Source organism: Pezoporus occidentalis, unplaced genomic scaffold (genome assembly GCF_034315485.1).
Source record: "Pezoporus occidentalis ecotype Australia unplaced genomic scaffold, CSIRO_AGI_Poc_V1 ctg159, whole genome shotgun sequence".
Classification (NCBI taxonomy): Eukaryota; Metazoa; Chordata; class Aves; order Psittaciformes; family Psittacidae; genus Pezoporus; species Pezoporus occidentalis.
This window is the reverse complement of record NW_026913415.1, coordinates 1,518,477-1,531,743: the sequence shown is the minus strand read 5'-3', so window position 1 is coordinate 1,531,743 and position 13,267 is coordinate 1,518,477. Positions and strand designations below refer to the sequence as shown.

Below are 13,267 nucleotides of genomic sequence, written 5' to 3'. Positions count from 1 at the left end.
TTGAAGCCAAGACAATGGCTGAGCCACTGGCTTTGAATGTGAAGCTTCCTGACTCCAGTCCTCTTGAACTGAGCCTGGAAACTTCAAACAGCCTGAAACAAACTCCCTCTCCAATGCTTTTAAGGTGAGAACAGGGAGTTCGGGGAGCATTTCTGACCACACAGTCCCTTGAGGTGATTTCCAGGGTGCCAGCATACAGAATGCTTGTCTCAAAACCACTTTGAGACTTCTTATTTCAGTGGTGGGGGGAAAAGATACCTTAAGAATGTGGCCCACTTGGTCAGCAGGGTGCATTAGCTTAGCTGTTGAGTTTGAGGGGAAGCTGCAGAGCTGTGGGGTTCCGCTCGAGGAGTGATAAAAGCATCACTTTTATGAGGCTCTGATCCTTGTAGGATCAGAGCCTGTCTTCCTGCAGTGGCCAATAGCAGATGCTGCAGAAGAAACATAAGAACAGGATGAATAGAGAAAGATCCATCTGGAAGAGATTTTCCAGCATCCAATTGGCTGAAGTTTAGGGGCTTTTAGAGCTAGCTATGGGGTGTTTATAGTTCACAGACCCAAACAACCTGCTTCTTTAAACCCAGAGAGACTTGTAGTGTCCCCGTACCCTGCAGCAAGGAGTCCTTGGCTTGGCCACAGCTTCAGAGTCCATGACCCACAAGTGTGTTCCGCAGCTGGAAGGAGATGTGCAGCCATGGGGCTGCGGCACAGGTAACCTGTGGGATGCCACGCTCCAAAGGGGGTGCTGGTCCTGGAAAGCTCTGAGGTTTCAGTTTTGGGTGCCTGGGACTGAAGCAGCACCAGGTGACAAGGACAGTAGGAAGGAACCTCTCGCTCTTGCTAAAGCAGAAAGTGTTGCTGGTGGCAGCGTTGCTCTGTAATCCCCCTGGAATCCTGCAGGACAGACTCACACTGTTTACCCTGTGTGTGAGTCCTTTGAGTACAGCCCCATTCCAGGGAAGGGCTGAAATGTTTACAGTCCTGTCTCCACAGGATGCCTTTCTCAGCTCTAACTCCCTGGCATTAAATGCTTTCATCCCAGAGGATCTTCAGTTACACATAACTCAATCATCCCATGGATCCTGCCAGCTGGTGTCTGGTCAAGCAAGTTCATGTCCATTTATTCTTTTTCCACCTCATGTTTTCATCCTTCTCTTCATCCCCTCCCAACAGTCTGTGACCTACTTGCTTGTGGCTTTCCCAGTTGAGTTGCATGGAAGTGATTTGGATGCTGAAAAACCAGGAAGCAGGTAACAGGCATGAAGCCTGCACAAGGAAGGGCAGCTCTTTCCTACCTAGGCCAGTGTCTTCTACAAGAGTTTTGAGACTTTCAAGGTAAAACCAAGCTCCTGAGCTGTTCCCACTGTCCTGCTGAGGGAGATGGAGAGCTTCCTCCCTCTGATGGGAAGAGAAACCAGCGCATCTGTGGTGCTGAGCCTTCGTGTCACCGAACAGGCTCTCGATTGAGAGCCAAGAACAGTGCTGATCTGCAGGCCCTTGCCTTCTGCATCACTTGGCTGAGAGCTGGCCAGCAAGGGCTGAACTGGGAAGGAGGAGCAGGAAATGGACTACTTCTGAGCTGCCTCTCCCTGGCGAGACAGATAACGCTGCTGGAAGCACTCAAACACTACGAGGTCAATGTAATCTCTTGCAAGTAGTTTACTTCCCTGAGCTTCATCTTAACGTGCCTGGTGAGCTTGTAAGAGGCTCCACTGGCGTGTTTCCCAGCAGCAGTTTGAAGTGGCTTCCTGAGGACCAGGTAACTTGTTTAGTTCCTTAGAGGAAAATGCAGACTTCAGTTCCAGCCCCTGTTACGGCAGGGGATGGGAGAGCAGATTGTGGAGTGAACCTGAACTTGTGTCTTACCACGAGGACTGTGTGGGTTTAATGGAGATGAGAAAGGGGGCTTATAAGCTTGCTTATGGGATGGCAGGGCTGGGCCTTTCTTAGGGCCATTCAGTGGGAGTCAGTGTTGCTGAGGAGGCTGCTTTGCCCACTGCTGAAACACAGTGTTCTACAGGGGAGCGCGGTGGCTGCTCTGCAGCATGGGGTGATGCTGCCCTGGAATCCAGGCCCTGGCAGGAAGCAGAGGAGCACAGCAGTTGGGAAAAGAGCCACCGAGAGGTCCAGGTAAGCAGAACACAGCCTGGCCTGCTGAGCCTTAATAGAAAGCCAGAGCTGACACATTGTGCAGCATTAATATATCAACCTGCAGCTCTTGTGGTGGGTCAGTCTCAACAAAGCAACTTATTGCTGTTTTTTTTAGTTTTAACATCCTTTTAGCTATGTTGGGCTCTGCATTGGATTTTATTACGCTGCCTAAAGCCTTTGGCATCTGTGTCTGAGGGGTGTGCCCACGTTTGGCTGTCGGTGTCATGGATGTGCATCTGCTTTATCTGCTTTCCTGCCCTGTCAGGAAGCTCTCACTCAACAGCTATTGCGAGTGCTGCTGTTAGTGTGACAAGCACTCAGGTGAATGTGTTTGTCAGGCAGATGGGTGCTTAATGAAGAGGGTCATTTAGATGGGCTGCGTTTGTGGCTATTCCACAGGCAGCACCTCTGCGAGCTCCTGCGATGGGTGTTGTGAAGCTCTGGGCTGGGAGGTGCTGGTGGGGTGACCCTGAGGGTCCCCTCAGCAGCAGAGGGGAAAGCACTGGAGAAAGGGAGTCCCAGTGAGGGGTTTTGTGCTGCTCTCCAAGGGGAGTGTGAGATGGCTCTGGTTGCCTTGGGCATGGAATCACAGAATGGTTTGGGCTGGAAAGGACCTTAAAGATCATCCAGTTCCAACCCTCAGCCATGGGCAGGGAGGCCTCACACTGGACCATGTCACCTAGAAAAAGATGTCCTGGGGCACATGATTCCTTCACCCCTTCTCTGCCTCACTTTTGGAGCCCTGGGGATGGCATTTAGCACATGGGGGCTTCTGACACATTTAATGATGCTTCTTGGGGCAATAGGTTTGCTGTGCTGTCCTGCAAAGGATGTGAGCTAGGGAGGAGGACTTGGGTGTTGAAAGCAGAATGCAGCAGCTTGCAGATAAGTAATCTGCTTTGCTTCCTTCCCACCTCACTTTGTCACCTGGAAGACCTGTTGGTCAGTGCCAAAAGAAATAGGGAGTGGAATTTTGCTCTTTTCCTCTCAATTCCATGCTAGTAAATCAACTTGTTCCCAAAGGCATAATGCAAGGGGTAAGAAACAGAAGCTCTGATCTTCCAAAGCCTTGTACTCCTGTCCCAGCCTCATGGGACATCAGCCCATCCTGCAGCAGTGTCCCAGAGGATTTCTCATGCTCTGTGTCACAATGTGCAGTCTCACAGTCTTATCTCAGGAGGGACTATGGAAGCACATGCACACGTGTGGCACGATGGGCCTGGTGAGCATCCTCAGCCCCTTGTGCCGTGTTCACAAAGGTCTCCTTGCATCACCTGAAGCTGCCATTGCTGATAACAGCCAAAGATTGAGATGTGCATGTCTGGTTCTGGAGAAGACACAACAGAGGAAAGATATTGCCTGGCTATTGCAGGATTGGAATGCTTGTGGTGTTGATGTTTGTCTTTCCATGGAAGATTGGTGTGTGTTCAAACCCGTCACACCTACCGCTTGTTTGCCAGGGTCACGTTCCTGGCCTGGGGTTAGCACAAGGTAATTGCTGTGTTCTTGTGAATAATCTTGGAAAGGTTTGTGTTGGAAGAGCTTAAAGCTGCTCCAGCTCCAACCCCTGCCACGGGCAGGGACACCTTCCCCTAGAGCAGCTTGCTCCAAGCCCCTGTGTCCAACCTGGCCTTGAACACTGCCAAGGATGGGGCAGCCACAGCTTCTCTGGGCACCCTGTGCCAGCGCCTCAGCACCCTCACAGGGAAGAGCTTCTGCCTAAGAGCTCATCTCAGTCTCCCCTCTGGCAGGTTCAAGCCATTCCCCTTGGCCTGTCCCTACATCCCTTGTCCCAAGCCCCTCTCCAGGTTTCCTGCAGCCCCTTCAGGCACTGGAGCTGCTCTCAGGTCTCCCCTTCAGGAGCCTTCTCTTGTCCAAGCTGCCCCAGCCCAGCTCTCTCAGCCTGGCTCCAGAGCAGAGCTGCTCCAGCCCTCGCAGCATCTCCATGGCCTCCTCTGGCCTCTCTCCAACAGCTCCACGTCCCTCTTGTGCTGCTGCCCCAGAGCTGGGTCAGGGCTTCAGGGGGGGTCTCCCCAGAGCACAGCAGAGGGGCAGGATCCCCTCCCTGAGCTGCTGCTCACGCTCTGGGGGTGCAGCCCAGCACACGGGGGGGTTCTGGGCTCAAGCCCACACTGAAGCCAGGTCACGGGGAGCTGCTCCTCACCCAACACCCCCAAGTCGTTCTCCTCATGGCTGCTCCCTCCAGACTCTCCCAGGCTCTGTTTGTGCTGGGATTGCCCTGCCCCAGGGTCAGGACCTTGCCCTTGGCCTTGTTGAACTCCATGAGGTTCACATGGTCCCATCTGTCCAGGTCCCTCTGGATCCCATCCCTTCCAGCGTGTCACTGCACCACACAGCTCGGTGTCATCAGCACGCTTGCTGAGGGTGCTCAGTCCCGCTGCTCCTGTCACTGACAAGGTGTTCAGCTCCTCTCTAATGAGAAGATGTCAAGTAAAAAGGGAGGTTTCATCACAGTTACACTGCCTGGGCCACAGACATCCAGCAGCCTGTCTGCAGTGATGAACAGAACTGTTCCTCCCGAGGAAAATCTGTGCTTGATGCTTTTTACAGGTTCCTCGGGGGAAGCTGCTCCTGATCCGTCTTGGAACCGAGCAGCATGATCTGGAAAAAGCTGCACATAAGTTGCACTGTGGAAGTTCTGATACTTGAGGGGAGCAGATGGAAACCTCTGCAGGAGGGGCTGTGCCCGGAATCACATCGCTTGTGTCAACACTTCTTGTTGGCTAGTGGAGGACATGGGATGTGGCTGAGCAAACAGACTCTCTCACAAGAGCACTTGCCTGCTTTGGGTGGGTGTGTAGTCAATGCACAGCAGGTTTCAGGGTGTATTCAGGGCCCTGTTCTGTGCTCAGCACCTCCTGCAAACTGGGACAGGGTTGGAGCAACCCTGACATCAGCTCTAGGCTCTTCCCCAGCGCACAGGGTGGGCTTGGGAGCACCATGTGAGCATTGCACTGTGCTGTGTGTGCTGCGGGACAGCCCTGCCCTTGGGAAGGACTCATGGTGGGCTCTTCTCCCACTCTGCCACTTGGCCCTGCAGATGTTGCCCAGCGGCTGGAGTTGCTTTCCCAATGCTCTCCTGATGTTTCTGCAGCCGCAGTCAGGCTCAGGCTGCTGCTGCCCTGAAGGAGCTTGTGGGGAGGAGAAAGGATGCTAAGGGGAGCTGTAGCTTCTGGGGGCAGCAGTGGGTGAAAGCTCAGCTTTGGTGCACCCCGTTCATTTGAAGAGCTGTAACCGCTGCTTTGGGTGGGATGTTCCTGTGTATTTTCATGTTCCACCGCTCACTTTTTCCTCCCCTGCTGCAGGCTCCTCTGCTGAGCTGCAGGCAGTGCTCTCGTGGAGCTTTGTCTTTCATTTTTAGGCACCAGGCTGCCTCCTGAGTCTCAGGAGATGATGCTACAGCATCGTTCTGAATCCAGGACCATGATACAGTTATATTCATGGCGTGGCTCAGCTCCTGGTCTAGGAGATGGAGTGGTCTCGTGTTGAAGTCGAAAGAGCCCAGAGCTGAATGCGTCCAAAGTCTTGGGGCAGTTTGAAGCTGAATTTTACACACAGGAGCACTGTGTTTATCTGTAGGTAGGAAGAAAAGCACCCCTAAAAGCAAACCATGCGGAGTGCCCAGCTGGTTTCGATGGGGGCAGAGGAAGAGGGAAAAGCAAAGGATTTACTGTTCTAATGAGGCAGAAACTCCTCGTTCAGCTCTGATCAGAACCCTTCTGTGTTTCCAGTTGGCAACTCAGTCAAGAGTGGGAGTTGAAAGCCCATTTCCCAGCCCACCAGCTGCGTCGTGTCATAAAAGGCAAAGCAGATCATAACGTATGCAGCTCTCATAGTGGAGCCCAAATTTGGGGTGGTGCAGAATGCTAAGTCCCGTGTTTCTAACGGAGCCAGCATGGGCTGCGTGGCTCAGGCTGTTGATGTACAAATGATGTTTCTTTGTCACCCCTGAGTGTGGGAGAGTCTGAATGAATGAGATGGGGTTTTGGAAGGCTTTTCTGCAAGAAAACGAGTGATAACAGGGTTTAGCACCTCTGGAAGCAATGGGGCCGCCTCTGATGGGGGGAAAGGGGCTGTTGTTTCGAGGTGAGCAAGAACACAAAGTGATTCAAGGCTGGGACTTACCATGGCTGAAAGTGAGAAAGCAGAATGTTCCCTGTGTTATCATCCTGTCATTACCCAAGCAGATGCTTGCTTAAAGGGAAAGATGAAACCCTGTGTTTCAAGTTGATTGGGGGAATTCCTGTGGGTCCTTAAAATTCACCATTAGCTGCCTCATTAGTTTCTTGCTTCCTCCAAACTGCCCCCCCTTGCCCTGCCACTGTTCATCTGCAGGAGCACAGCAGTCCTGGCTCTAGCTTCAATGCTTCAATACCAACTTTAAAGAGTGCAGCTGCGTCTCTCTCAGCCTTCCCAGTTCCCCATGGGGTTCTCCTATTCTGCTCACGTCCAACCTGGCTTTCCTTGCACGTAATTCCCTGCTCTTCTCATTAGCAAACCTCACAGTGCTTCACATCGGCTCTTCCCGGCCTCCTGATGGGCACTCAGGAGGATGGGGAGGTTTGGCAGAGCAAAGTGACTTTCCAAAGGCTGGTGCCTCAGCACCCTGTCCTGTGGGAGGACAGCAGCATCACAAGGGAAGAGGCAGGATCTTGGGAAAGGGGGTGATTTCTTCACCCCAGCTCACTCCCACACTCCCAAGCATGAGTTTGGCTGGTCTGGCAAAGGGGGGTGTGACCCCGGATGCAGGACACAGTCATCACCACATCCCTGCTGCTTGTCTCGTAGGGTTCCTGACTTCCAATGATGAATAGATTTGAGCAGTATGTGGCTTTGCTAGAAGTGGCCCTTTGCTATTCTGGTAGCAGGAACAGGAAGAGAGCTGGCACACAAGATGTGCTGCAGCCTTGCTGCATCCTCCTGGTGGCAGAGGGGGGGGTCTTATTCTAGCAAGTGGTTCCTGCAGCCTTGTTAATATCGGGGCAGGACTTTCTGGCCTCCACGTTCTCCTGTTTAATGACTGGGAGCGGTAGTTCTTTGTTACCTGTCTCTGTACCCTTGCCTGCTGTTGACTTCTTCAGTGCACGTTATCTGCATTCTTCTTTGCCTCGTATCAACCTTAATATTCCTCTTGCATATGTGGGGTTAAGTTGTTTGCAAGCCTTGGGCCAGCTGCACCTTTGCTGAAGAGCCCCAGTGCGAGCAAAGCCATCAGACTCCCACCTTCCCCTTACAGAAGAAGGGGGGTGGGATAAGAAGGAAGGACCAAAACCCCCATGAAAGCCCTGCACAAACCCAGGTGCTGAGGCGCTCGGGAGGAGTCCCGCCCCTCTGCTCCCATCTATTGGTTGTCTCGCAGAGCCAGCGCTGCAGTTGTCAGGCTCGGCAAAGCCGGGGCTCGCTGCTCGCTCCGCAGCTCGCCATGGGCAGGAGGCGGCCGGTGGGGCTGGCGCTGGCCCTGTGGGGCTGCCTGCTGTGCGGCTGGGCAGCGGGGCGCTCCAAGGTGAACCCCAGGATCATCGCAGCTCCCCAAGGTGAGTGCCGCGGAGCGGGGCTGCGGCAGCGCTGGGTGCAGCTGCTCCCTGCGCCGGGGTGGGGGGGGTTCTACCTGTGCCTTTGGAGGGGAGTTGGGCTGTTCCTTCCCTTTGTCCCTTCGGGGAGACTTTTGGCCTCCGTTAGCACAGGCGCTGCTCTCCGGAAGGGGCTTCTGCCTCCCTTGGGTGCTTTGAACTGGATTTTTAGAGCCTTGTTCCTTCTGAGTCCTTGTCTTTTTCCGTTGCCAATGCGTTTTCCCGCAAGCCGGGTCTAGGGAAGGCTGTGAAAGCCCTGAAGCAGCCACAGTAACCATTCCCTCGAACTTGCAGAGAGAAATGAAGTGTGCTTGCAGCCTGCAGTTAATTTCCTATTCATCTGTTGTACTTAGCACTGAGTTCAGCGAGTAAATATTTGCCCGAGATCTCTATTCTCTGACAAAATATATACATGTGAAACGGCACGCAAGGACTTAGAACCGGCTCTGCTCTAAGCACGAGCTGAACAAAGACCTGTTTTCAAGCAGCAAGCTTAGAGGACAGCCCAGGCTTCGGCTGTTGAAAAGAGCAGGCGACCGCTGCCTGCTTTTATCGCGTCTCTTCCAAGCTTTTGGATCCATCCCCTCTGGGGAAGCTTTAACAAAAGCCCCCGTCTTGTCCCCGGGGTGCTGGCGGTTGTTAAGCCGCGAGGAGCTGAGCTGCGGCTCTCACGCTGCTCTGCAGTACAACAGCTCCTCTGTCTCCCCCATTCGCTGACAACTTCAGAGGACCCCAATTTCCCATGGTTTATTCTGGGCCATCTGTTACGCTGCTGTTCTTGAGGATGCCCTTTCCCTGCAGGCCCAGCGCTGCGGGCGGGTGGAGGGCGGTGGGTGCCTGGCTCAGGGGTGTCCCCTCTGCGCACAAAGGGGACAGGCAGAGCGGGGAAGGGTTGCTCCTGGTATTGTGCCGCTTGTTTTGTCGGCTGGCAAATGAAGTGGCTCAGGAAAGGGGATGCGAGGTGGGGGAAGGCACAGAGCCTGCGACCGGGCAGAGGATGGGGGTCATGCGGTTCTCCATAGACTGGTTCCCTTGCCCTGCTTACAGGAAAGAAGGGCGGAAGTTGATTTGCTGGGTGCTGGTGTGGTTGGAAACGACTGTCCTGGAGTGAAACTGCTGAGGAGTGAGAAAGGGTTCGAGGGGTTGGTTTGAACCTTGCCTCCATGGGCTGTGCTTGCCATGCATGCGGAGTAGGGGCATAGAATCCCAGGAGGGTTTGGGTTGAAAGGATTTTAAAGCTCATCCAGTCCCAACCCCTGCCACGGGCAGGGACACCTTCCACTAGAGCAGCTTGCTCCAAGCCCCTGTGTCCAACCTGGCCTTGAACACTGCCAGGGATGGGGCAGCCACAGCTTCTCTGGGCACCCTGTGCCAGCGCCTCAGCACCCTCCCAGGGAAGAGCTTCTGCCTAAGAGCTCATCTCAGTCTCCCCTCTGGCAGGTTCAAGCCATTCCCCTTGGCCTGTCCCTACAGGCCCTTGTCCAAAGCCCCTCTCCAGGTTTCCTGTAGCCCCTTTAGGCACTGTCAGTCTGGCCTTTCCCAGAATCAGAGGGTGGCTTTCCCGACACTGAACACAAGGAGAATCTGTCGCTGAGACACACTGAAGCCAATTAGTGTTAGGACGCTTCACTGCAAGGGGATCAGCTTGTGCTCATCTCTGCTTCTGTCTTTTAAGAGCTTAGCTGGGACACGGGCCAAGAGGGATTTCAATTAGGGAGGTATCAGGCGTAGCTGTGTGGCACACTCATTACTGGCAGTCCTGTGTCCTATTTAACAGATCACATTCTGCTTGCTGTAACCTCCACCCTTCAGGAGTAGGGTCTGTGGGAGAGGAGTAGGGCAGAGAGGAGGCTCTTGTGGACGGTGAAGCAATGGCTGAGGGGCAAAGGGGATGCTGTGGGTGCCAGAGTGCCTTATAACTTCTCTAATCCTGCAGACAGTTCAAAGCAAAACCTGCAGGTCAGCACATTGCTGCTGTGTGCATCCAAGTAGGCAGGCTAATCTCTTGCCCTGGGGTGACAAGGCTGCAGAGCTTGCTTTGCTGCTCCAGCCCTGCTCCTGGGTGCTGGGAGCTGATGGGGAAGAGCAGCGATCCGGGCTGTCTGCATGGGTGCTTGTTGCCTTTGCAGTGGTGCAGCACTGGCCTTGGCCCTGGGCTCTGCAGGAGCTGGCAGCTCTTTGTGTCATTCAGTTTCTTACATGCCACAGCCCATCAGTAGCACCAGGTATGGCACAGCCTCAGCAGTGACACCTTGAGATGCTACAGCCCTGCGGGTGAAGTGCGAAGCTCCTCCAGGAGCGAACAGTGCGTGTGAGGGATCCTGCCCTTGCACTGCAGTGCTATTGGGGAGGGGGACATTGGTGCTGGGCAAAGCTGCAGCGGCCCTTCCATCCCTCAGCCTTGCTCTCCTCACCAGCACCCTGGGCTGGCTGCAAGCACCCTGAACCGCTCCGATGCTTTGCCCCATGATCCCTCATTGTCCGGTTTCACAGCAAGAAATGGGTGATGGGACGTGGCGAGCTGGGAAGAAAATGCAGCTGGGTTTAGGTGGCACAACCTGAGCTCAGGTCTGAAGGCACAGTCAGCCTGACTTGGTGCACGGAGCTTCTGGATTGAAGTAACATCACAGTTCTGGGCACTTGGATGTGGTGTGGGGCCAGGGCAGTGGGTAACTGGAGCACGGCGTTCTGCAGATGTGCCTTTCTAGGTATAAAGTAGCGTGTATAGAGTGTGCACAAAGCCAGCCCCGAGGCCGGGGCTGCTGTCCTGCCTTTCCTTTGCCTCCCTGACACCGCAGGCCATGAGGAGGTGAGGAAGGGGTGTGCTGTCCCCCACGATCAGCCCGGTTTCAACACGTGCTTGGGAGCGTTTGCCACCAAAGGGAGGGCTGGAGCCCCCAGCCCGGGTAGGCAGCCCTCGGGGCTGGGTAATCAGTTACTTGAAAGCACATCTGACTGTGCAGGATTTCTTCCTCTCAGGAGAAGGACACAGGGAGCAAAGGGCTGAGGGCAGCTCCGGACCTCTGGTCACAGCTGAAGTGCTCAAGGTCGTTTTTACTGACAAGGGCTTTGTCCCCATTCCCCGCTGCAGCTGGCCCAGCACGCAGCTGGGGCCGGGTCTCTCCTGGCCATTCCCCCCTCCCCAGTGTCCTAATGAAGGCAGATTGGAGATGGCAAGTTCCCTGTGTTGAGATCTGCAGAGTGGGAGGGAGTTCAGCCTTAGCAGCCTGGTGCAGAAGTGAGTGCTTCAACCTTGCACACCATGTTCTGGCTTCTCTTCCCTTTTATTCCCATCCTCCCCCTGCCTCTGTGTATTCTCCTGACTCAACGCTGACCAGCTGGGCTTTGCTTTGAAGAAGGTGCATTCACATCCCACACGGAGCTTTTGCTTGTCAGCAGGGATGGTGTTTGCTCTGCAGAGCTGGAGACAGCTGTGTCCCCGGGCTGGGAGGATACAGCCCCTCTGTATGGAGCGGGATGCCGCATCCCAGCCTGACTGTCTCCTGACCGGAAAGTCACCGAGCATGAGGGGAGCAGAGGAGCACAGGGAGCAGCCTCAGGGCTGGGTCAGGCCGCTGTAGCCTGGGGCCTTTGGTGCTGCACAGAAGGGATTTTTAGCTAGTACCATGCTTGAGGTTGTTTTGTCTCTCTTTACTCGTGCAAAGAGCGAGATAAACTCACAGCCCTTCTCTCATTGCCTGCTGCATTTACACCTTGGGGTAGGATGGGGTCAGTTTAATTCTTCTCCTATCGCTCCCGGACAGATGAAGCTGGAAGGGAGGACAGGTTCTGAGCTGGTGTGGAGCTTGCAGCTCCCATGAGGGGAAAAGAAGCACTTGGCCTTGGGTTTCCTGGGCTGGGTCCACTGCCTGCAGCCTGCCCTGGGTGACGGGGGTGTTGACACGGCAGTTCCTGGAAGCTGCCTGCAATAGCTCCTTGGCTCTGCCAAGCTCACCTTGCCCTGGGAAAGCTGTGCCAGCACCTCCGAGTGCTGCGGGAGCTCCTCGTGCCCGCTGGAGCATCAACACCGCATCCAGAGAGAGCTGGGGAGAGGTGGGTCCGGCCTCGTACTGATGGGGAATGGTGGCAAGCTGCAGGACTGCGATGCCAGCACCAGCTTCACTCCTCGCTGACAGCTGCACTGTCTTCTCCCGTGGTCCCACGGGTGTGAAGCATCTTTGTTAGGACAGTTTCACATGCAGCTCTCGGAGCGTTGACATTTCCAGGAGGAAGCTTCTCACTTTCCCAGCAATGCTGTTTCCTGCAGATGGCTGCTTTTCGCAGGGTGGGGGATGCTGCTCTCCTAAAATGTTGGTGGCAAATATTTTTTCCTCTGTGCAGATTGAACAGGGAAAAACAAAGCAAACAAACCCAGCGAGTGAATCACAACCACCTCCTGTTCGAGAGCACGACACAACAACGGGGATGGGCAGAGTCATCCGAGTTGTGGCTGCTGCATTGAAAAAGGGCTGGGAAAGAGCCAGAGGCTCATTCAGGGTCAGAAGTGCAGAGGACTGGCCTGGGAAGGTGATCTGGAGTTGGTGTAGTCTTAAAGCAAGGCCAAACTAAATCAGAGCCGGAGTGTTTGAAGCCAAACTAAATCAGAGCCGGAGCGCTTGAAGCCAAACTAAATCAGAGCCGGAGCACTTGAAGCCAAACTAAATCAAAGTCCTGAGTACAAGATGCTTTTTAAAGAAGCCTGTATGCAGGAAAAGGGCTGGAAGGTGGGTTAGAAGGATGAAATTGCTTCTTTTGCAGCCACCTACATCCTATGGTGTGCAGCTATTCTTGGTTGCTCCAAGAATAGGACTTGTTCCTCCTGTTGGGCACTCTTTTGAGTCCCAGCTCCACCCGGTGTAGTAGGCTGTGTCTAACTGCGTCTGGTGCGACAGGGGAGTGCTGTACGAGTGCCACAGGAGCTGAATGCGGAAGCATCTCTGCCCCTTGCTTATAATTGCAGAGCAGTTTAAGTCTGGAGCAGCAGGTTTTGTGTAATAAACCTGATGCTGCCCTTGATGACAGCTTTGCTTCTCTAGTGCTGTAACTAGAGTTTGAACCCTCGTGGCTGGTGTCAGCAGCCTTCTGCAGCGATGACTCCACACCTAATGACCCACTTGGGTTAAACTCTTTTGTAGTTGATAGTTTTAACTCTTTAATAGTTAAATAGCTTAACCCCACTTGGGTTAAACTGTTTGCCTTTATCAGGCATGCCTGGACTGCATGGGAGAGGCCATCGCAAGTCGAAGGAGCTGTGGGAAGTTCCTTGAGGAATGCATGGGCATTCCCAGCCCAGACACTGGCCCTCGGGCTGCTCCCAACACCCCCGGGCCATTGGGTTTGCTCGTGTCTTGGATCAAGGCCAGTTTTGGAAAGGCTGATGCGAGTGTCTGGTTTCAGATGACTATAACACAGTGGTTTGGCTTTCCCAGGCTGAGTAATTATCGAATCATAGGATGCAGCCAGGGAGGGGTGTGAGAAGTCTGGGTCTTGTGTGTTACTTGGGGGTGGGGGTCAAGCAGGCAGAA

At 54.2% G+C, this 13,267-nt stretch overlaps 1 protein-coding gene across 3 annotated transcripts in view; it reads left to right on the top strand.

Annotated features, from left to right (window-relative positions):
- Window positions 1–13,267, top strand: part of SEMA7A (semaphorin 7A (JohnMiltonHagen blood group)) — a 139,710-nt gene that overhangs the window by 106,879 nt on the left and 19,564 nt on the right. For 2 of the 3 annotated variants that reach the window (XM_062612170.1, XM_062612168.1), the window contains exon 1: window positions 7,541–7,706. The exons of the other annotated variant lie outside the window; for it this stretch is intronic. In XM_062612170.1, coding sequence (XP_062468154.1) covers window positions 7,595–7,706 — 112 coding nt within the window. In that variant the 5' untranslated portion in view covers window positions 7,541–7,594. Of the gene's footprint in view, window positions 1–7,540; window positions 7,707–13,267 lie in introns of those variants that run through there. 3 annotated transcript variants of the gene reach the window in all.